The sequence below is a fragment of the Oryctolagus cuniculus genome, chromosome X (genome assembly GCF_051225735.1).
Source record: "Oryctolagus cuniculus isolate XC-2025 breed Fujian yellow rabbit chromosome X, ASM5122573v1, whole genome shotgun sequence".
Taxonomy (NCBI): Eukaryota; Metazoa; Chordata; class Mammalia; order Lagomorpha; family Leporidae; genus Oryctolagus; species Oryctolagus cuniculus.
This window is the reverse complement of record NC_142888.1, coordinates 10,884,021-10,907,500: the sequence shown is the minus strand read 5'-3', so window position 1 is coordinate 10,907,500 and position 23,480 is coordinate 10,884,021. Positions and strand designations below refer to the sequence as shown.

Below are 23,480 nucleotides of genomic sequence, written 5' to 3'. Positions count from 1 at the left end.
CTCAATCTGGATCTCCCAAGTGGGTTGCAGTGACCCAAGTGCTTGAATCATCACTTCTTGCCTTCCCAGGTTGTGCATTAGCAGGAAGCTGGAATTGGAAGCAGAGTCGTAACTCAACTGCTGTACCAAATGCCCACCCCTGGATTCTGAATGTTAAGCCTCTGTTTATTTTTCTTCACCTTTATGAATACATAGGTTGAAGGACTGGACAGCCCAGTTTCTGAGACCATGCTAATGCTCAACAAATACATAATGACAGTAACAGACAGGTGGTAAAAGCTGTGGTCCAGTGTAAATGGTCATTTATCATAGGTGGGAGAAGAAAAGGCCCTCAGGGCTTGCAAACAGTCAAAAGGTGCACCTGAAGGAATAGCTTCTACATTTTATGGGCCAAAGTCTCTGTCACCAGCTATGTTCTTTTCTTCTTGGGGATAAAGGTGAAAGAATATAGGCTTTATCTTTGCTGCTCCTTTTTCTTTTTTTTTTTAATAAAAATATTTGAAAGGCAGAGTTTTGGAGAGAAAAGAAGAGATAAAGATATATGTTCTATGTGCTGGTTCACTCCCCAAATGCCTGCAACAGCCAGAGCTGGGCCAAGTCGAAGCCAGAACCAGGAACTTCCTCCAGCTCTCCTACATGGGTGGCAGAAACCCAAGTATTTGGGCCATCATCTGCTGCCTCCCAGGTACATCAGCAGGAATGCTGTATTGGAAGTGGAGGAGCCAGGACTAGATCTAGCACTTCCATATGGGACGTGGGTGTCCTAAGCAGGAGCTTAACTCTCTGCACCACCCCTGGCTTGTTCCTTAATCCTCTGGCTGTCTTTCCTTGTCACTACTAGCCTCTTGTTGTCACAGTCCATGCAACCGTGCTGGCGGGAGTCTGACCAATGTAAATGGTTCGAACTATGACTAGACACAGCTGAATGTGGAAATAATAGTTGTGCTATGAACAGGTCTTGATGGGGGCCTTGCTGAGGCAGGCCACTGTCACCTTCTAGATAGAGGACAGAAAAGGGACTGTGCCTCCCTAGATCCTGACATTCAGGCCAATCTCCTATAACACCCTTTCCCTTCTGCACACTAGAGAGGGATACAGCTACAAAGACTCCAGGAGTTCCATGTTTGTTCATGGGTACACATTCTTCTCTACTTGTGTATCATACATCTATGAATGTCATATACCAACATGGTGAGAGTTATTCTTTATGGTTAAAAAATGAACGTTTTTGATTAATCCAAACCAAACAAGTATTCTGGTAAAATAATAATGTGGTTCCATATTTCATGTAAGCTGATCAACAAACAGACATTTGTGCAAAGCACTGCACAGATACTAGGTTATGAGAAAGAGAAGGCTAAGACAACCCTTTGAAGGGTTGATTAGCAGACTATTGCTAACCCCAGGATCTGTTGTCTAAAAACAACATATGTCTATTTTCTCAGTTACTGTGGGACAGGAATCCAAGCATAGCTCAGCTGGTCACCTCTGACTCAAGGTTTCCCATGAGGCTACAATCAAAGTATCAGCTGGACTACTATCTCAGTCGAGTGCTTGACTAGGGAAGGGTCAGCTCCCAGGTCTCTCATGTGGACTCCTCTTCTCCACGTTGTTGGGCCGAAGCAGTTTTAGTTCCGCAGCATGTGGGCTTCCCCACGGGGCAACTCAAATATGGCAGCTGGTTTCCTTCAGCGTGAGCAAGCAAGAGGGCATGACAGGGTGTTCAAGACGGAAGTCACCATATTACAGCCTAACCTTGGAAGTGACACTGCATCATTTAAAAAAAAAACCCATTTGCTTATTTTGTTGAAAGGCAGAGTTACAGAGAAAAAGGGAGGGGGACACGGAGGATGAGGAGAGAGATCCTCCATCTGCTGGGTCACTCCCCAGATGGCTACAAAAGCCAGGGATGAGCCAGGTTGAAGCCAAGAGCTTCATTTGAGTCTTAGACATGGGTGTTGGGGCCCGAGTACTTGGGCCATCCTCTACTGCTTTCCCTAGGCCATTAGCAGGGAGCTGGATTGGAGTGGAGCAGCCAAGACTTGAAATGGTGCTCTGATATGGGATGCAGGTATCCCATATGGGGGCTTAACCTGCTGTACCACAATACCTGCTTGACACTGCATCACTTCTGCTGTACTCATCAGAACAGTCACTCAGTCCAGCCTATACTCCAGGGAAGAGGATTACTATGGAAGTGAATGCTAAGGTACAGAGGCCATTGGTTGCCATATTAGAAAATATGAATAAATAACTGGCCAACTCGTTGGGATATGTATTATAAAGAGTTCAGTAACTCAGTGTAGAACATCTAACAGACAGGTAGAGGGAGGAATCTAGGTCTTAAATCTGAGCAAATGAGGCCAGTGTTGTGGTGCAGCAGGTTAAGCCACCTCTTGGGACACCAACATCCCATATCTGCTTTCAATCCAGTTTGTTGCTAATGTACCTAGGAAGGCAGTGGATAATGGTCCAAGTACTTGAGTCCATGCTATCCACATGGGAAACCTGGACGGAGTTCTGGGCACCTGGCTTGGGTCTCACCCAACTTCACTGTGGGCATCTGAGGAGAGAACCAGCAGATGGGAGATGTCTTTCTCTGTGTGGGTATGTCTCTCTGTCATTCTGCCTTTTAAGTAAATAAATCTTAAGAAAAACCTGAAAGTCAAAGGCAGATTTTTAATTTATTCTTAAATTTTGTTTATGTGAGAGAGAGAGAGAGGGAGAGAGATTGAGATTACTCCTATTCATTAGTTCACTCACAAAATGTCCTCAATAGCCAGGGCTGTGAACTGGGAACCCAATCTGGATCTCCCACATGGCTAACAGGAACCCAACTACTTGAGTCATTCCCTGCTGCCTCCTACGGGCTACATTAGGAGACAAGGAGTCAACTGGGACAAGCACTCCAATGTGGAATATGAGCACCCTAGCTGGCATCTTAACCGCTAAGCTAAGTGTCTTCCCTAAAGACAGACTGTTAAATGAGTAATCATCAAGCTCATCATCCAAAGAGAGTATCTGAAGGCAAATTCTAAATTCTGTATGGGACACATTGTTCATCTGCACTGGATTTAATGTTTATGTAAAGTGGCTGTGGTTTGGGATCTATGACTCATCAGATACAATCTAAAGAATGCAATTCAGCTGCTTAGAGAAGCAACCATGAAGTCTGAAATGTCTGTGTTTTCAGATTATCAGGGTTTGCACCCTTTATCTTCTTGAATTCTATGAGGCAATAAACTGTTCTCTCTGGGATGAATTCTCCCCTTACACCACTGTGATTTTGTCTTTTGGAAACCTGAAGACTGTGGTGTATGACATTCCAGGATGTATCAACGATACTTTTTGAATAGGAGTCTCCATGAGTTTCATCAGAATTGACCTAACACCTTGAAACGTTAAGCAAGAGAGCCACCTCTTCTTCAACTCTTCTCCCCGACCAAAGATGCAATGATGCCCAGGGGAGGTAATGAATGGCAGCACCTTACTCCGGTATTTTAATATCTGTGTCCCTTCCCCACCACCATGATGAATACTGAGGCTCTAAGGAAAACTGGCTGAAGAAAGAAACAGTTTCTCGGGGAAAAGGCCTAAGGCTTCTGTGAAACTAAAATACGAGCTGAACTGAATTCAAATTCTCTCACTAGAATTTAGTAAGAATCTGGGATGAGCGAACTAAAAATGACCGAGGAAGGCAGCTTTACCTAGACACAGATGGTACTTTTGGGTTCTTCTCTTTACAAGAAGCAGCAGCCATGGATCACACTGGTGGACTCTCAAATGGAGGGTTATTTACAAGAGGCAGTAAGCAGATATTTGGCATTTTATGTTGCACACTTTTCATTACTATAGAGCAAAGGTTAGCAAATGATGACCAGAAGACCAAATCTAGGCTGCAACTTGCCTTTTTTTTTTTTTTTTGTCAATAAAGTTTTTTTGGGACACAGCCATGCCTGTTTGTTTCTGTTTTGTCCATGGCTACAATGGCAAAGTTGAATCGCTACAAAGGAGACCATCTGGTCCTCAAAGCTAAAAATATTTACTATCTGACCCTTTACAGAAGAAATTTGCCAACTCCTGGTATATAGGATTTAAAAGACACACGTCCTAGTATTTTCTCCCAACAAGAATCCTGTAAGTTAAACAGAAGAGATAGTATACCCATGAGGAAACTGGATCAGAGATGCTTTTTACAAGGCTACACATCCAATTCATGCTGTCCAAACTCTTTTTGAAAAGGGACACAGAGAAAAACTCTTACTCTCCTGCTCCCAGCCTACACGATTTATCTTTTAAAATGCAGATGGTCTCCCCAGCGCTCTTACATAACATGTTCCATCTTTGGCCCAGACAACCAAGAGTCTTTAGACTTTTAGCCAGTGTTGTTGCAGGATGCTAGAATAAACATGCTCATTTCTGTTCCTATGTAAGAAGTTGATGGGATGGCCGGCGCCGCAGCTCACTAGGCTAATCCTCCGCCTTGTGGCGCCGGCACACGGGGTTCTAGTCCTGGTCGGGGCGCTGGATTCTGTCCCGGTTGCCCCTCTTCCAGGCCAGCTCTCTGCTGTGGCCAGGGAGTGCAGTGGAGCATGGCCCAAGTCCTTGGGCCCTGCACCCCATGGGAGACCAGGATAAGTACCTGGCTCCTGTCATTGGATCAGCGCGGTGCGCCGGCCGCAGCCGCCATTGGAGGGTGAACCAACGGCAAAGGAAGACCTTTCTCTCTGTCTCTCTCTCTCTCTCTCACTGTCCACTCTGCCTGTCAAAAAAAATAAAAATAAAAAGTTGATGGGAAGCCATATAAGGCAAAATGTTCCACTTTATATGTGTTTAAATATGTGTTAATGAAAATCTGAATCCTTATTTCGGTTTGTTCTTTGGTTCTATGTAGATGAACATTAAATTACGATGAAGAAAAGCTGGAATGAGTACATTAGGAAATGCGCTATTGGACGTTCCAGATTCTTCTCAAATAAAAGCATAACTCTTGTGGTAAAACACAAGAAAAACCTTTAATCTGCTGCTTTTTGAAAAAAGGCTTCCATCAAAGCATTCTTTGGAGAGAATCTGTTAGTTAGTACCTAGAGAAACTCACCAACTTCATTTCTGTATGTTTAACACACACATTTTTAGCTGCCAAGAAAGAATCTGCTTGGCATTTTCACTATCATAATCTTCAATGTATACTTTTAATGCTTTGTCCAAAGCTAATTACAAAATGGGTCTTCTTGATTTGCAAATTGTTGCTATCCATTTAAAGCTATGTCACATTTACGACTCAATGATTAAACGGGAAAGCAGAACAGAATTCGATTAAGTCACTGGGTTCTCTGAAGCCTATGACCTTGATGTGCAGCCTCTAGGTCTGCCTTTCACAGCCGGAAGCAAGGAGTTCGCAGGGAAGTGAGTAGTAGACAAGACAGGATGCCTAAACCCCAATTCCGCAGCAGAGGCCAGGGTGCTGAGAGAGGTCTAACTGGTCTCACACGTGCATCTCAGGCGCAGAGCAGCCTCTTCTCCATACAAAGAGAGGATCATCTATCCACTGGATTGATCTAGGTGGCGCTAGTGAATGAGATGGTTATGGATATGGACTTCTTCATCAGAACTCTTTCTTGCACACTTTAGCAAAAATTAAAATGCTCTTAAACTACAAACTGAAGGGAAATACACATCTGAAATGTGCTCAACAATAAGCTTGCAAAACCAACATGATCCCTGGCTGAGAACTTGTAGACTCATAATAAATACTGCCTGGTGGGGTCTTGGTCTACCTCTATCCATTCCACCAAACCATCATCTCCTTTACTGCCAGATAACATGTGTTTGGACTTCTCTAATTGTTGACGGAACAAATGTGTTTTCATTACTGATTAACATGTACAATTTGGGATAGGCTAGGGGCACAGAAGGATTCAAGTAAGTTAGCATGTCTGCTCTATTTCAGGATGACAGTGTGCCATTGTAGCTGGAGAAAAACAGAAAAATAAGTAAATATATGATAGTACAATGCACCTGTAGAAGCATGAATTATTAATTCATTCAATAAATATTTACTAAGTGCCTGTCATATGCCAGGAGCTTTTCTAAGCCCTGGGGATATAGAAATGGACCAAACAGACAAAAAAAAAAAAAAAAAAAAAAAAAAAGGTTGCCTTCATGAGGCTTAAAGTCTGATGATACTATAGCAATGATGAACATAATAGTAAGGCGGCCGGTGCTGCGGCTCACTACGCTAATCCTCCGCCTTGCGGCGCTGGCACACAGGGTTCTAGTCCCAGTTGGGGCGCCGGATTCTTTCCCAGTTGCCCCTCTTCCAGGCCAGCTCTCTGCTATGGCCCGGGAGTGCAGTGGAGGATGGCCCAAGTGCTTGGGCCCTGCACCCCATGGGAGACCAGGAGAAGTACTTGGCTCCCGCCATCGGATCAGCACGGTATGCCGACCGTGGCGGCCATTGGAGGGTGAACCAATGGCAAAGGAAGACCTTTCTCTCTGTCTCTCTCTCTCTCTCACTGTCCACTCTGCCTGTCAAAAAAAAAAAATAAAAAAAAGAAAAAACCATAATAGTAAGATTCATGAGAGATGATATAAAGATAAATGAACTTCCTCTTCTTAGAAGAAAAGCAGTCCAGAAATCTGAGTTGCTTTCATTATTTAACTATAACACATCACACCTCAATTATTTTTGAGCACAGATCACAGGTTATTTATGATAACTTTACAGCTCTAAATCAACTCCAAGGAAATGAAGCAGGTTTGTAAAGGGCAGTGTTATGGCCACTCTCAAAATAGTACATATATTGCTCTTGAATTTTAAAATATGGCTCGCTCCAAATACACTAAATACAACACATACAGCTGTCATCTGTCCTACAGTCATAGGACTCCCCTTCATTCACAAGCAAAGCCAGTGGAGGGGGGAGGGACTTGGGATGGAGAGAGGATAAATTCCATTTGTGCTATTAAAAAAAAAAAAGTAGAACAGTGAACCCAGTGGTTGAAAAGTGAGGATAAAAAGAAGAAAACAGTAATCTTGCTATAGAAACCAGAGAATTACGTTCTGGCTCTCCCCCTACTTTTTCTCCTGTTTTTTGCTTTCACACTGTACAAACTCTAGCACCCTGAACAACTCACTCTCCTGCTATTTCCAGCACTTTAAAGAAACTTTTCAACATTTCTGCCTGACACATTTTTTCAACAAGGAGGTGAAGACAATAAGTAAACAGGTAGTGAAGGGCTATTTAGAGAGCTGGTCAGTCACGGTAATAATAAAGGGAAAAGCCCCGCCTGAACAGAACATCCACCCTATGCGTGGCAGCCACAGACGGCGCCTGACCTCTGACAAACAGTTTTCAGAGTAATTTTAATGCTACTCTGGATTTAACTTGACTAACTGGTAGCAATTGAGCACATCTTTTTTTCTTTCTTTTTTTTTTTGTGGCAGCAGTTATCTAAAATGCTACAATAACAGCATCAAAAGTAGAATGGTGGAAGATTGGTTTTCCATTGTGCTGCTGAACTGGCATAATGCCCACTTTAAAAGCAATTCGCTGCTCATCACTGAAATCTGGCAGACACGACACTAAATGCCTTGAGGGAAAAAAAAGGGACTTGAGAAGGGGGAACCCACTCCAACCACCACGCAAAGGGGGAGAGAAAGAGCACCACAGATGATGGATCCGGGTGAGGAGAGAAAATTGCCAAATAAAAAGTTTAGCATTGCATGCAGACTCCCAACAGGCTGTACTTAATTTGCCAGAAGAAGATTTTGTCTACAGGTCTGCATTAGTAATAGCAGAACAAAACAAAAGCAAAATATATATTTATGTCTGTCTATTGTTCTGATGGAGCAAAAACCTAGCGAGTTCCGTCAATCATTTGTCAAACATGTCTTCCCCGTTTTATTTACCACCAAATATAATGAGTAAATATGTGATAATAAAACTCTTCTTTTTACATGGACATATACAATTTTTCCTCCTGCTAAATACAGGTAATGATTTAGGAAGCTTTCAAAATGTCTTTTTACTGTCAATAAAACTAATTCTATTCCCATTTTCATGTAGAAAAAAAAAGGCTTTACAAATGAAAATTCAAATTAAAATTCTGATTATAGTGTAGTGTGACAACACCTGTATTTATAATCTTACTGTCAGCTAGCTTGTAGTGTTTAACAATAGCTTGAAGTAGAAAAGTAATTGGAATTTGTCTGTTACATGCCAGATGACGGCATTGGGAGCTTTGCTATGCTACAGCAAATTTGGTTTGATGGCAAAATAACCTCACTGAGATTTCTACAAATCAAAGGTTATCGGGGTTGGAGGGGAGAAGGTCTCTCAGGTGTGAGGCCTCTTCCTGAATATGGGGAAGCCAGGAGTTTGTATCTGGTGAGTACAGATGGCTTTGATCCTGACTTGTGCTGCTGGCCCATCTCCCACCCAGCGGCCGGCCTCTCAAACAGTGCAGATGTGATTCAGTTTTCAGAGTCACTCCAGAAACGTAAGAGACCAGATAAACAACATCCTGCTGTTTCTGAAACAAACCAATGACACAACTTAGCTGCAGATGGGACAGAAGGGGGTGGGATGGAAGATACATCAAGTGAATGGAGGCCTGCACGGGGACTGAAAAGCACCAAGGTGGAGCAGGCCAAGACCCTGCGGACCACAGGAACAGGACGCTTCCCGTTTATCAAAGGCTGTACAGTCAGGAGCACTGGAGATGTTCATTGTATTTATTCGTGTTCAATAACCACTGATACATAATATAAGGACCCACACAGATACCGTGGATTTTCTATTTATCAAAAGATGAAGAGAAAATGTACACATCCCACTTTTACTGAAGCAATATGGAGAAAAAAATTATTTAGAGCAGTGTTCTGCTGTCAACTTGAATCTTTCAAAACTTATAAACACACGCTAATCTCCAAACACAACTTGCCTTACTCTAGTCTACAAGTGAAAAGCCCATCTTTTTCATTATCCTAAAGATGAAAAAAAAGCCACATACAAAAGAAAAACAGAATGACAGTGATGTTTTAGTTTACACTAGATATGGCAACACACACAAACTGTCAAAACTATGGAATGAAAAAAGCTGTTATCAAGCAACTGTCAAGAGAGTCCTCTGAGATTTGGAAATCTTGTGTTTATTGTAACTACTGCACATTACACAAAGAAAGAGACATCCCTCTCCTTGCTCTTGCTGCTAAATACCATGCAAGAGAACACAGGCTTCTCCTTCGGTATTTAAATTAATTTTTCTTCACTGTGTGTAATTCTGTGCTTGACAGAGCTGCTCCCCTCCTCCTCGATTTTCTACAGTATGGTCAAAGTTCAGAGAGAAACTCGAGGTTACATCAAACATTATTTCATCTCAAAAACCATCACTGCCTCATTTCATGTTGTTAACTGGTTGTCTACCCTGTAAGACTGGAATCTGTTAACATCAAAATGCACAGTCTTCACCTGAAAGATTTTCCTGACTTATAGAGTTCTACAAAGAGAAGCATACAGTTGAAAAGGCATCGACTCTTACCATCAAGTGATTTTAATTTCTCTCTCTCTCTCTCTCCTTCTCTCCCTCCCTCCTCTCTCTCTCTCTCTCTCTCTCTCTCTCTCTTAATGGATACAACAGAGAAACTCAAATCCCTAAAGGGAAATTACTACATATAAGGGGAAGAAAGGGAAAAATACAGGGTTCGTCTCTTCTGTAGTGCCTAATATTAGTGATGTGTAAGTCATTTCCCCATGCTAAACTCAAGGGGCAAAACTTCCCTTGTAAGCTTCCCTGACTGGGTACATGTACTGTATTTGCTAAAATGACCTTTTCCCCTAGATCCGGAGGCAGCACCACTACCAGGCTGACCCTTAATTCCTGCTCTGAGGCCCACATGGCCCAGTGCAGGGTAGTGCCCACTGTAATGGCAGCAGCTGCCTTTGATTAATCTACATGAAAGTGCTCTTTAGGTGTTTTCATTTTTATTTTTCTTGTTTCCTTCAGATGTAGAATATGTGCCTCCTGACATTTTTCAGGATGGGGAAAAAGTAGACAGCAAAGCCCTTATCATAAGCATAATTGCCTGGATTCATTTGAACCATGGGTCAAATCACATCACAAAATACACTTTTGTTAAAAAAAAAATCTGCTAGCAATGCATGGGCTGACACACAGAACCACAGTCATAATTCTTGACCAAAGAGATTCTACCTAACTCACTTCTGTATATTTTGCTGGCATCCCTTCACGTATGCAAAGCTAATGAGAACGTCAGCACTTTATTGATGGATTTGTCAGCCATTTAAATGCTGTAGAAAAGAAGCCAACGGGTCTTAAGTGAATGTTGGCTCTAAATAGGTCATAATGGTTACTTGATGCTTAGAACATACTTATTTTGGGGTTTCAGTGACCTGGTATGACTCAGTCAGCAATAGAACAGGTCAAATTTTAACTTCAGGTAGAAAAACAGTTTTACCAGTGGTGGTACTTGTATAAAAATGGGGATAACTGCCTAGAAAAGAAAATTTAAGTTCTTTTAAAACTTCTATGTGATCTTTCATGATTTTTAATAATCATTACTATTCACTTACTATTAATACTACAGGAAAAAGATGACTACTGACACAATTTACCATTTGCATTCCCAACACTATTTTAGGGTAAAGTGGCCCAATTGACATTCCCTTCACACAATGAACACAATTTAATACAGTTTTCTTATTAACAATCAGTTCTCTACTAATGACACTTTCTTGAAGGAAACAGTTCAAACATTTCTCCCTTAGTCTGAAGACATTTTGGCAAGTTTTATGTGGAACAAAGAGTCATAGGTGGGTGAAGTTCTCAGAACTGGTCCATAAGGTCTGAGGCTATCTGTAACAAATTTGGAGACAATACTTTTGGTTATTCACACAATCTACAAGGCACTGCCATTGTACATGTAACAGTTAAGTTTAAGATCTGCTCCAGAGCCAGGTTGTTTGGATGTGAAATCTGACTGTGCCATAAACTTGCTGTGTCATTTGAGCAGGGTTTTTTTTTTCCCCAGATTTATTTATTTGTAAGGCAGAGTTACAGAGAGGCAGAAGCAGAGGCAGAGAGAGAAGTCTTCCATCTGCTGGTTCACTCCCTAGATGGCCACAACAGCCAGAGCTGCACTGATCCGAAGCCAGGAGCTTCTTCTGGGTCTCCCATGTGGGTGCAGGGGCCCAAAGACTTAGGCCATCTTTTATGGCTTTCCCAAGCCGTAGCAGAGAGCTGGATGGGAAGCGGAGCAGCCAGGACTTAAACCAGCACCCATATGGGATGGCAGCACTGCAGGCGGTGGCTTTACCTGCTACACCATAGCACCGGCCCCTAAGCAGGTTTCTTAACCTGTTTGTACCTCTATCTCCCACCTGTAATGCAGGGGTAACAACAGCACCTACTTCACAGGTTGTTCTGAGAATTAAATGAGTTAAAACATGTCAAAACATGGGACACACTTAGAATAACAATCTGGTGCTTAATGTTCAATAAATTATAGCCATTATTATTACTATTAGCATATTAATTTCTTTATAGTTTAAATTATGAGTGTCATCTAGAATCCAAAAAAGGAGAAAAAAGTCACAAAGAACTCTATCCCACCAGATTTGATGAGGGCAGAATATGAGGTAATAGGTGAACAAAGAGCCTTGCAAACCTGGCAAAAAGGAAATTCTGCATGTTCCTAAAAAGGAAAGAACAATGTAAGAGGGTCACGTTCATAAAGGATTAGCAATCAGAAAGGCTTTGTTTTTTAAAAGATTGTTTTCTTTTTAAAAAAGATTTATTTATTTATGTGAAAGGCAGAGTTTACAGAGGGATCTTCCATCTGTTGGTTCACTCCCCAAATGGCCACAATGGCCATGGTTGGGACAGGCTGAAGTCAGGAGCCAGAACTCCATCCAGGTCTCCCACATGGGTGCAAGAACCCAAGCACTTGGGCCATCCTCCACTGCTTTCCCAGGCACATTAGCAGGGAGCTGGATCAGAGGTGGAGCAGTATGCCAGCATGGCAGGTGGCAGCTTAACCTGCTATGCCACACTGCCAGCCCACAGAAAGACTTTCAACTTCTCAGTAGCAACAGGGGCAACTATGACAGTAGACTGTTTCCACAATTATGAGGAACACCGAGTTCTAGCCTAGCATTCTATTTATTTGATTTTAAAGGCACGCGGACAGAAAGACATGTAGAGAGTATGCTCCCATCCACCGGTTCACTCCCCAAATGCCCACAATGGTCAGTCCTGGGCCAGGCTATAGCTGGGAGCTCAGAGCCAGGAACTCCATCCAGTGAGTGCCAGGAACTCAGTTAGGTGACACCTCACTGCTGCGTCTCAGGGTGCACATCAGCAGGAAGCTGGAGTCAGGAGCAGAAGCCAGGCACTCTGAAATGGGACACAGGTGGCCCAGTTTGCATTTCAACTGCCAGGCTAACAACTGTCCCTAAGAATCATTTTAGACACGTAAAATAGGGGCAGGTGTTGTGGCACAGTGGGTTAGGCCCATGACAAAGTCCTTGCTACTCTGGGCTTCCAGTCCAGCTCCCTGCTGATGTACCTGGGAGGCAGCAAGTGAAGGCTCATGTACGGACCACTGCCACCCACATGGGAGACCCAGCTGTAGTCCCTGGTTTGGAGTTTCAGCATGTCCCAGCCCCACTGTTGCAGGCATTTGGAGAGTGAAGCAGTGTATAGAAGATCTCTCCTCTGTCTCCCTCTCTGTCACCGCCTTCAAATAAACTAATTTTAAAAATAGGTAAAATATACAGGATTGCAAAGTAAGGCAACTAAAATACATCTATCACAACATGCGAGGTCTTCCAGAAGTGCATGGGATGAGTATTATGAAAAAAATGCACAGATTTAAAAGTTCTGTGTACCCAAATCAGTTTATCTTCCTATTCTGTTTTTCCGTGAACTTTTTCTGAAGTCTACTCATATTTTAAGGGCCTATTTGTGGTATAATAATATATGTATTTTTTTATTAAGGCATTAAGATCTAATGCTGTAGCCATGGGAATTTCAAAGAAATGATGAAGTTCAGTGCTATCTTAGATCTGTGCAACAACTGTAATGTGATCTGACGGTATCCTCGACTTCCATTAGTGATGGACTCCTAGACGCTGCTGATACCACCTTAGTGGGAGACTTCCATCCAAATGGAAGGGCCTGCTGACTTTCAGGTGGAGAGCAGTGAAAATAAAGGTGTGACTCCCCCCCCCCCCCATTCTGGTCTGCAAGTCCCCTTGATTTGGAACAGGAGTTCAAATGTGGGCCAGGAACCCCTGGGGGCGACTCTGATCCCCTTTCAGGGATCCTCAAGGTTAAAAGTGTTCTGAAATTATCCTAAAATACTGTTGGTCTTTTTTACTGTCATTCTTTCTTGAACTCATAGCAGAGTTTTCAATTATATGAAGTATGATGTTGTTAAAGACTGAATACAGAAACAGACATGAGCAATCAGTCATCTTCTATTAAGTCAGAGATGAAAGAACGCTGCAAAAATTTTAAACAATGCTGTCCTTGTAATCATTTTGTTTTGGAAAATAGTTATTTTCGTAAGCTTATTAGTATTATTTTAAAGTGAATTTAGGGCCAGGCATTTGGTCTAGCAACTGAGATGTCCACATCTCATTAAAGTGCCTGGGTTTGATTTCTAGGTCTGGCTCCTGATTCCAGGTACCCACTAATACAAAACCTGTGAGGCAGCATTAACGGCTCAAGTAGTTGGGGTGGGAGACATGTATTGAGTTCCTGGCTCCCTGCTGTGGCCTGGCCCAGCCACAGCTGTGGTGGGCATTTGGGGAGTGAATCAACAGATGTTTGATCTCTCTTGCCTCTCAAAAGAAAAATAAAGCAAGCTTATTTAATAAATAAACCTCTGCTCCACACCGATTCAGCACAGTTGCCTTTCTGTGAAATTAGTTACACAAAGACCAAAGTCATTTTCTTTGTACCCAGAAGATCATTGCTACACTTCCTGCTACTAATGTCCTTTGAGCTCAAGAAATACTATCTAGGATTTCCTCGGTACTGCCAGTGACCCCAAGCCCTTCCTCACCAGCTCACTCGCACATCATCTCAGTAGCCCTAAATTAGGTTTCTCGACCGACTAAGATTTTGACATTAATTCTTTATTGTGGGGGTATCCTATGTCTACTGAAAAGATGGCACGATCAGCTTCCCTCCCAATCCCCAGTTGTGACAACAAAACATATCTCTAGACTTTGTCAAATGTCCCTTGGGGGACCAAATCGTCCTGGTTGAGAACCGCTATCCTCGGTTTCTCGCATAGGATGACCACCTCCTGGTCAGAAAGGCCCAATTTTCACAACTGTCCAGTAAACACCAGGACACCTTAGGATGAGATTTTTTTCCTGTCAAGCAATTTATAGATGATTTTTTTTGACAGGCAGAGTTAGACAGTGAGAGAGTGAGAGAGTGAGAGAGAGACAGAGAGAAAGGTCTTCCTTCCGTTGGTTCACCCCCCAAATGGCTGCTACCGCCGGCGCGCTGTGCCGATCCGAAGCCAGGAGCCAGGTGCTTCCTCCTGGTCTCCCATGCGGGTGCAGGACCCAAGCACTTGGGCCATCCTCCACTGCCTTCCCAGGCCACAGCAGAGAGCTGGACTGGAAGAGGAGCAACCGGGACAGAACTGGCACCCCAACTGGGACTAGAAGCCGGTACCCATATGGGATGCCAGCACCGCAGGCGGAGGATTAGCCTAGCGAGCTGCGGCGCCGGCCTAGGTGATTTTTTTTTTTTTAAATGAAATGCCTACTTTTCTGGTAGTGTGGGGATTTGATGGGAAGAAATAAAACTACCTAAAAGAATTCATGCCCAGGGGGAAAAAAATCTTCAAACACAGAATTCATGCCATTTCTGCTTGGCAAATGGGCCAAGAACTGGAGGCATCCACCAGATGTAAGAGAAACCTAGTTATGTGCATGCGTGTGTGTGTGGGGGGGGGGGGATGTGTGGCAGATAGGATGTCTAACCAGGGAAATTGAACATACAGGTTTGCTCTCGTGGTAACAGCCAATACAATGAGGATGGTGCCAAAGAAAGATGGTGGCTCCCAGGGAGGACTCCTGAGCACAGGGAGATCATGCAGAGGCCAGTTAGTTAGGAATAAATGGAGAGGAGAGCCTGCCTCTGTATTTGGAAGATGACAGTATTATGGAGGAATGGGAGTGGCTGGAGAGAGCTGCCACTGCAGGTTCCACAGTTGGGTCACTCCAGCAAGAGGGAGGACCCTCAGGAGATACGCATGACACAGGCCAAGCTAGGACCCTAAACACTAGCAATGTTCTAGAGCAGACACAGCCTAAAGCCATGGAGGCAACCTAGAAGGCTCAGACTCAAGTGATAAAGTTGGACGAAGTTTCTTAATGTCACGACGGAGTCCACCAGGCCTGCCAAGAGACCTTACACACGTCTTCCTCAGGCCAAAGTGTTGGTGTTTTTATCTAGGGTACCCTCTTCAACACCCAAGGCAAATTGGCTTGATGGAAGGAAAAAGGACCAGGAACTCAGTATTTGGTGAATACCCACTTTTTCCAGCTAATTAGCAACAGGCAAGCAAATTGTCGATGAATAAAATTGGCCTCATCCTGTAAGTCCACTGGATTTAGTATATTCCTAAATTTCTTAGGAAAGGTTATTTTATTTTTTTGAAGATTTTTATTTAATGAATATAAATTTCATATGTACAGCTTTTAGGGCTATAGTGGTTCTTCCCCCATACCTGCCCTCCCACCCCCACTCCCGTCCTATCTCCTACTCCCTCTCACATCCCATTCTTCATTAAGATTCATTTTTAATTCTCTTTATATACAGAAGACCAAATCTATACAAGTAGGAATTTCAACTGTCTGCACCCACACAGACACACACAGTATAAAGCAGTTTGAAGACAAGCTTTACTGTTAATTCTCACAGTACACCTCATTGAGGACAGATGTCCAACATGGGGAGTAAGTGCACAGTAACTCTTGTTGATTTAACAATTAACACTCTTTATTTTTGAAGCCAGTGACCACCAGAAGCTATGGAAGCCTTTTGAGTCCACAAACTCCGTCGGTATTCAGACAGGGCCATATGCAAAGTGGAGGTTCTCTCTTCCCTTCAGAGAAAAGTACATCCTTCTTTGATGGCCCCAGGAAAGGTTATTTTAAAAACTCCCTTATTTTGTTAGATTTTTAGGAGTTCTCCAGATGCTGCTCAGACAGGCACAGTGCTCTGCAAACCTGTGGCAGCCAGGATCATGAAAACCTCTTCCAGATTACTGGCCTGCTTCCTTGCGCACATAGGAAGCCCCTAGCAGCTATTCTGAACTGTGACGTTGCCGGCTTTATCTAAGGATTTAGAACTGGGGGTGGAGAAGGAGCAAGAGATCCTTTCTCAGTTCAGGTTGCTAGACTTGTGTAGCAAATAAGTTTAGGACGTGCAGTAGGTTTAGGAAGATAAAAGAAGTTTAGGAAGAGCATATTCTGTCCAATGCATGGCCCCTGGGAAGCAAGAGTCCCTCTACCCTCAAGAAAGGAAGGAAATGAGCTGAGATGGGGGACAGGGATGATGCCAGGCTGCTGCCCAAGCCCAGGGCTGGGGCTCTCAGAGGATTTCTGATCCACCCAACAAAACTCCAGGTGTACCTGCTTGTAACTTTTCAAGTTTATTTTTATTAACACGAGAGAGCAAGAACAAGAACAAGCTAGAGAGGTATCTTCCATCCAACCTGCTCATAATTTTCAATAAATTATTTCAAACATTTGATTTTAAACACATTTCTAGTTTCTAGTAATTTTAAAAATTAAATCCTCCACATTGGATTTCCTTTTTTGTTAAATCTCTCTTCTAATTACCTTACTTTTTTAAAAATGATTTATCTGTTTACTTGAAAGGCAGAGGCAGAGAGAGGTGGGGAGGGAGACAAAGAGGTCTAACATCCACTGGTTCACTTCCCAAATGGATGTAACAGCCACAGCTGAGCTGAGCCGATCCAAAGCCAGGAGCCAGGAGCTTCTTCCTGGTCTCCCATGTGGATGCAGGGGCCCAAGGACTTGGACCATCTTCTACTGCTTTCTCAGGTCATAGCAGAGAACTGGATGGGAAGTGGAGCAGCAGGGACTTGAACTGGCACCCATATGGGATGCTGGCACCGCAGGTGGAGGTTTAGCCTACTATGCCACAGTGCTGCCCCTTAATTACCTTTCAACTTCAAATGATACCTTGGTCCACATATTAGAATACTGAGGTAATAATACTAAGGAGAGGGAGAAAAACTCACCCTTTACATTCTCTCAGTCGGATTACTACAAGTTTAAGGCACGCTTACTTACAATGATAGTGCTTACGTGATTAGTTAACACAAAAACTCAAGCTGCTTAATACATACCTATTTTGGGGTGTTTATCTGGAGGGGTGAAATCCAACTTGTGGGTGCCTGGTAGGGTGGGTGTCAGTATCTCTACCATGATGACCTAACAGCTGGGGAAAAGTGTCACGGGAAAGAATACCCCAAACCTGCCATGTTCTGATTGGTTCTGTACAAGTGACAAGTCACTCACTATTGTAACTCATTGGAAGTAACAAAATCACTAACCTACACTTGCCTGTTGTTTGGATCTTCTACCACAAAAACGCATTCATGTAGCACTTGTATCCAAAAATAGTTAAAAAAAAAATCTGTCTAGTCTTCTTAGATAAGAAAACAAAAGAAAGATGTTCTGTCAAGGTTCTCAACTAACTGAAGCATAGCACCCACCACTGCCTCAAATTTGACCCATGAAAGTTGTTCTCACTGAAAACAAGACCAAAAAAAGTCACTCCAATAACCATGACAATTTAGAGTAACAAAAGAACTACCTTTCTTATTATCTGGCACACAGAAATCACACCTAAATTTTATTAAATTGAGTTAGTCTTATCAGTAAAAAATATGCTCTATTTCCCATTATTCACAAAGCCCTATCCTTTCCTTTCTTACCAATTACATTCCCTATCATTTCCAAAATATACAAACTGTTTTCAATCAACAGATTTCTTTATTACAGTGTGCAGCGTGCTTGTTACTGACTCTTTTCTATATTGAATCCTTGATTGGACAAGCATTTTGAATTTAACACGGACTATGATTGCACATATCAAACAAATTAAAGCTGCCAATCTCTTTTTGGAGACCATCCTTTATATACACCAGCACTGAAGAGTACCCTAAGTGTATTTGCTTAAGGAAAATGGGGCACGAGTGAAGAAATGATTGTCACCAGACAGGGCCATGTGATCTGGTGCCCTCAAACAGATTATTGCTGTCCTTTGAAAATCTATTTTCTAAGTCTGACATCAAAGCGACCAATGTAGCTTTTACAACATCAAGCTAATTCTTCACACTATCGTTGAAAAGACAAGGACTTAATAAATCCAAAGGGTAAAAAAGTAAAACCAACCGGAGAGTAGGGTTAGAAGGCTGACTTGGAGTGTTCTAATCAAGTTGACAGATGACAAAGGGGGGGTGGGGGCAGTAGTAATATTCCCATTTCCCCCACTAGAAAATGACAATACATTTCAGGTACATTTAGGGCAGATGTCCACAAGGAACTAGGAGGGACCTTCCCATTAAATAGCACTGGAAAGAAATCAGATTTTGTTAGGAGACACAGTTGGCATTCAAGGGTTTAAGTCTAATAAATGGAAATACTTTAAAAAGAAAAAAAAACTGGAAGATATGTTCCTGTCATTAAGAAACAGTTACTATTGCTTCAAATGAGAACTATAAGGAATAAACATAATAATAAATACAAGGACATTATCTAAATTACTAAAACAAACTTCAGTTAGACACTACTAAATACAGGGCTTCTACTGTCTTATAAAGTACTTGATAAGGTTTCAGAAACTTTCCTCATCTGAATCATCAACTGGAGGTGAGAATATTGAGGAATGAAGACTCTGATACCTTTGTTCCTTTTAAAACCAGAAACTTGGGGCTGGCCCTTAAGATGTTGTTTGGGATGCCCACATCCCATAATGCAGTACCTGGGTTTGTGTCCTGGCTTTGCTTTGGAGTCCAGCTTCCCACTAATATACACCCTGGGAGGCAACAGATGATGGCTCAAGCACTTGAGTCCTCGCCACCTATGTGGGAGATGTGAACTGAGTTCCTGGCTCCTGGCTCAGCCCCTAATTTTGTGGGCATTTGGGGAGTGAACTAATGGATGGAAGAATCCTGCCTCTCAAGTATATACAAATAAAAGGACCAGAGACTATTAAGAAGATTCCAGATCTAAACTTGGAAGATATGAAAAAAGTTGCAGAAACATACAGCAGAAAAAGAAAACATTCCCACAATCAGTCTTCTTTCCTTTTTTTCTTAAAGCTTTAATTATTTATTAGAAAAGTTGAGCAACAAAGAGAGATAAAGACAGACAGATAAGTTGATAGCGGTATATTTCACCTGCTGGTTCACTCTTCAAACACTCGCAACAGCCAGGACCAGGCCAGGCTAAAGCCAGGAGCCCTGAACTCCATTGAGGTCTCCCACGTGGGTGGCAGGGAACCTAGAACTTAGGCCATCATCTGCTGCCTCCTGGGGTGCATAGTAGCAAGAAGCTGGAACAGCAGGGACTTGAACGAGACACTCTAGACATGGGATGCTGGCACCCAAAGTGGCCACTTAACTGTTGTGCCACAATGTCCACTCCATGTTCCTGTTTTCTAATGCAGGGGTTTGGTTGGCTGATCACCTTTTCTTTTTTGCCAAAACTGTGAAGGCACAGGCACTACCTCCTGTAATACAGCTGAACTTTTGTGAGCTCAGCCATAGAACCTGGCCTTCTGACTTGCCAAGAATTACAAAATGGCAAGGAATAATGGTGCTGAGGTCAGGAAGCTTTTTTGATTTTTATCCATCCATTCACTTGTCATCCACCATGAGACACTGTTGGTGTCAGTGCTTAGCAACACAAAGATGAAAAGCCAATTAGTTTGGCTCTAAGGATCTCACAATGAAGTGGAAGAGAGATACACAGGAAGAAGCTGCTGTAATGAAACAAAGAACTCTGAGGGCACCTCAACTTCATGGAAAATGGAATTAAAAAATAGGTATATTTTGGTGCAAAAAATTCTTGAAATTCATGCATAGAAGAGTCCATGAAGAGTTTGTGGAAAATGCATGTTATTAAAAAAAACTATGTATGGACTTCAAAATTTTTTGTATCAATTAACAACTTTGAAGTGATATTTCCATTTTGGGGTGCAATTATCCTAAGACATTTTTTAGCTGAAGGTCTGTGAACTGGTGGATCTTTAGTAGTATCAAGCTAGAAGGTGTGTCTGCCTAACTGATGATGTTCAGCTGGCATTGTGGTGTAGTGGGTAAAGCTGCTGCCTACTACGCTTGCATCTTAAATGGGTGCTGGTTCGAGCCCCGGCTGCTCCACTTCGATCCAGCTCCCTGCTAATGTGCCTGGGAAAGTAGTCGGAGACGGCTCAAGTGTTTGGGCTTCTGCACTGATGTTAGAGATACGGATGAAGCTCCTGGTTCCTGGCTTCAGCCTGGCCCAGCTCCAGCCATTGTGGCCATATGTGGACTAAACCAGTGGATGGAAAATCTCTCTCTCTCTCTCTTTAATTCTAGCTTTCAAATAAAATAAAATAAGTTTTAAAAAAAATTTAAACAGTAAGTTTGGTGCTACCAAAACAGACTGGCATGCAGTTATTAATGTGTGGGAAATATTAGGTATAATTTATTTCTAAGTGGTTAAAAATGGGATTTTACTGACTTAGTACATCACTTTCCTTTTGTTTTTAAGGGACTTTTGAAGAGGTTATGTAGGTTCTCAATATCATCACAAGGAGTTCTGAGTGGTGACAGAACTTAACATTATTTATCAAATAAGTTTCATTGATTGGATTTAAACTATATACACACAACACCATTTCATCTACACACTAACTATGAATGACGGACACTGAAGCATTACCAAGTTATTCTTGGTTCTGCAACATCTTTTTGAGCAATGCTGAAAATTGGTTTTTATGCATTTTAAGGTGGGAAAACTCATGGGACAGAAATCTATTGCAGAGTTAAAACAGATTACAACGGGAATTCTAGTTTTCTGGCCTCTAAGCCCATGAGTTCTTCTACCAGCTATAATCATTCAAAGAAGGGTTTGACAAGGTGAGACAAGGAGTCCCTCAAAAAAATTTACTGGAGCATGTGCTGTGGCATAGTGGGTTAAGCCACTGCCTGTGACACTGTCATCCCATGTAAGCACTGATTCAACTACCAACTGATCTACTTCCAATCCAGCTTCTCTGCTAGTGTGCCTGAGAAAGCAGCAGATGATAGTCCAAGTACCTGGGACCCTGCCACCCACATGGGAGACTAGATAGAGTTCCAGGCTCCTGATATTGGCCTGGCCCAGCCCCAGTCATTGCAGCCATTTGGAGACAGATGAAGATCTCTCTCTCTCTCTGCGCCGCTCCCTTTCTAAGTATGCCTTTCAAATAAATAAACCTTTAAGAAATAGAGACACTGAGTGACTTTCCCCTTGTGCTGGTTCACTCTCCAAAAGCATGCATCACCTGGACTGGGTTGGACTGGACAAAGCTTGGGCCTGGGAACTCAATCCAGATCTCTGACATGGGTGGCAGCTGGAGCCAGGAGCTAGAGGCAGATATTGAACCCAGGCACTCTGATAGGGGATCAGGGTATCTTAACCAATAGGCCAAAAGCCAGCCCCAGAAGTCTTTTAAAAGGGCATGGTGGGCCGGCGCCGCGGCTCAATAGGCTAATCCTCCGCCTAGCGGCGCCGGCACACCGGGTTCTAGTCCCGGTCGGGGCGCCGGATTCTGTCCCGGTTGCCCCTCTTCCAGGCCAGCCCTCTGCTGTGGCCAGGGAGTGCAGTGGAGGATGGCCCAGGTGCTTGGGCCCTGCACCCCATGGGAGACCAGGAAAAGCACCTGGCTCCTGGCTCCTGCCATCGGATCAGCGCGGTGCGCCGGCTGCAGCTCGCCTGCCGCGGCGGCCATTGGAGGGTGAACCAACGGCAAAGGAAAACCTTTCTCTCTGTCTCTCTCTCTCACTGTCCACTCTGCCTGTCAAAAAAAAAAAAAAAAAAAAAAAAAAAAGGGCATGGTGGCTCTTTCTCCATCACCATTGAATCAGAATCAGACATGCCATGCAATTTCTTGGCATACTATCATGCTGATTATTTTGTTGAAGGTCAAGTAGGTTTAAGTTCATTGTTTTACAGATAATCTTTTGAACTTAGATCTGAAACACTATAAAAATGTTTATTAAATCAGGCCTTTCTATGGTGTGTTTTGGGGGTCAGTTTTTAAGTATAAAATGATTGGCTTATATATATAAAGATTCCATCATTTCTTAATGGAACACAATTTAAGGAACTAAGATGACTCTAGGATGTGAGGGCGATCTGGCTGCGACATCTGTCACCCCATTGATCGCCAGGGTTGATTCGGCTGATCTGGCTGGCTAGGCGGGTGTCCCCTTCCTCCCTCACTGCTCCATGTGCGTCCCTCCCGAAGCTGCGCGCTCGGTCGAAGAGGACGACCATCCCCGCTAGAGGAGGACCGGTCTTCGGTCAAGGGTATACGAGTAGCTGCGCTCCCCTGCTAGAACCTCCAAACAAGCTCTCAAGGAACTAAGATGACTCTGGAAGTTATTATTGTTATAATAATTATTATTAGTTTATTATTTAATCTAAGAGGACATATTGGTCCTATGTCATTGGAGGGAGAGGAGAATAAATGAGTTGGGATTGTTCTTATATAGTAAGTGAGAATTCATGGGGTTACCATTACATATATTTAAAATGAAAACTATTAATAACATAGAAGGAAACTCTTGTGGACTTTCAAAATAATTATACCCATCTCTCAAACCACTTAAAAGTTCCAAATGGACAACCAGCCTGCATTAGTAGTAAGTGCAAAGGCTGAGCAGATGTGAACTATCCTATTCATTTGTAGCGATTATACAAGGAAATGGAATACTGAAGGGCTGAAGAGTGTGACCTCTGGAGTTCTCAGCCCTGGCTGCAATGTCTGGATGTGCCACTTACCAGGTAAGCTACTAAACATCTGCTAGCCTCCATTTCCTCCCCTCTTATGACAGTCAGAGTACCGCCCTCATAGTCTTTCTTAAGGTTAAATGAAATACACTTAAAAGTACTCACTCTCCTACCTAGTATATAGTAAACACTCAATAAAATGTTAGCAATGGTTATTAGCTGTTCATTCCATACCTACTTATAATAAAGATTTATGCTATTCTGTAATCAAAAGAAATTTGCCCAAATTAATATGGTATCTGTTTAATGGTATTTATAATCAGAATCATTATTGTGCTATATTATAATTAGGTACAAATGGTAAACTGTTGGTATAATTTATTGTAATTAGTACACACTCAAACTAATTTT

General features: G+C 42.7%; 1 protein-coding gene across 2 annotated transcripts in view; it reads right to left on the bottom strand.

The window, feature by feature from the left end:
- Window positions 1–23,480, bottom strand: part of POLA1 (DNA polymerase alpha 1, catalytic subunit) — a 330,362-nt gene that overhangs the window by 7,736 nt on the left and 299,146 nt on the right. Inside the window, exon 37 of one of the 2 annotated variants that reach the window (XM_089324875.1) lies at window positions 10,768–10,878. The exons of the other annotated variant lie outside the window; for it this stretch is intronic. Within the exon in view, the coding sequence (XP_089181001.1) occupies window positions 10,787–10,878 (92 nt within the window). The 3' untranslated portion in view covers window positions 10,768–10,786. Of the gene's footprint in view, window positions 1–10,767; window positions 10,879–23,480 lie in introns of those variants that run through there. 2 annotated transcript variants of the gene reach the window in all.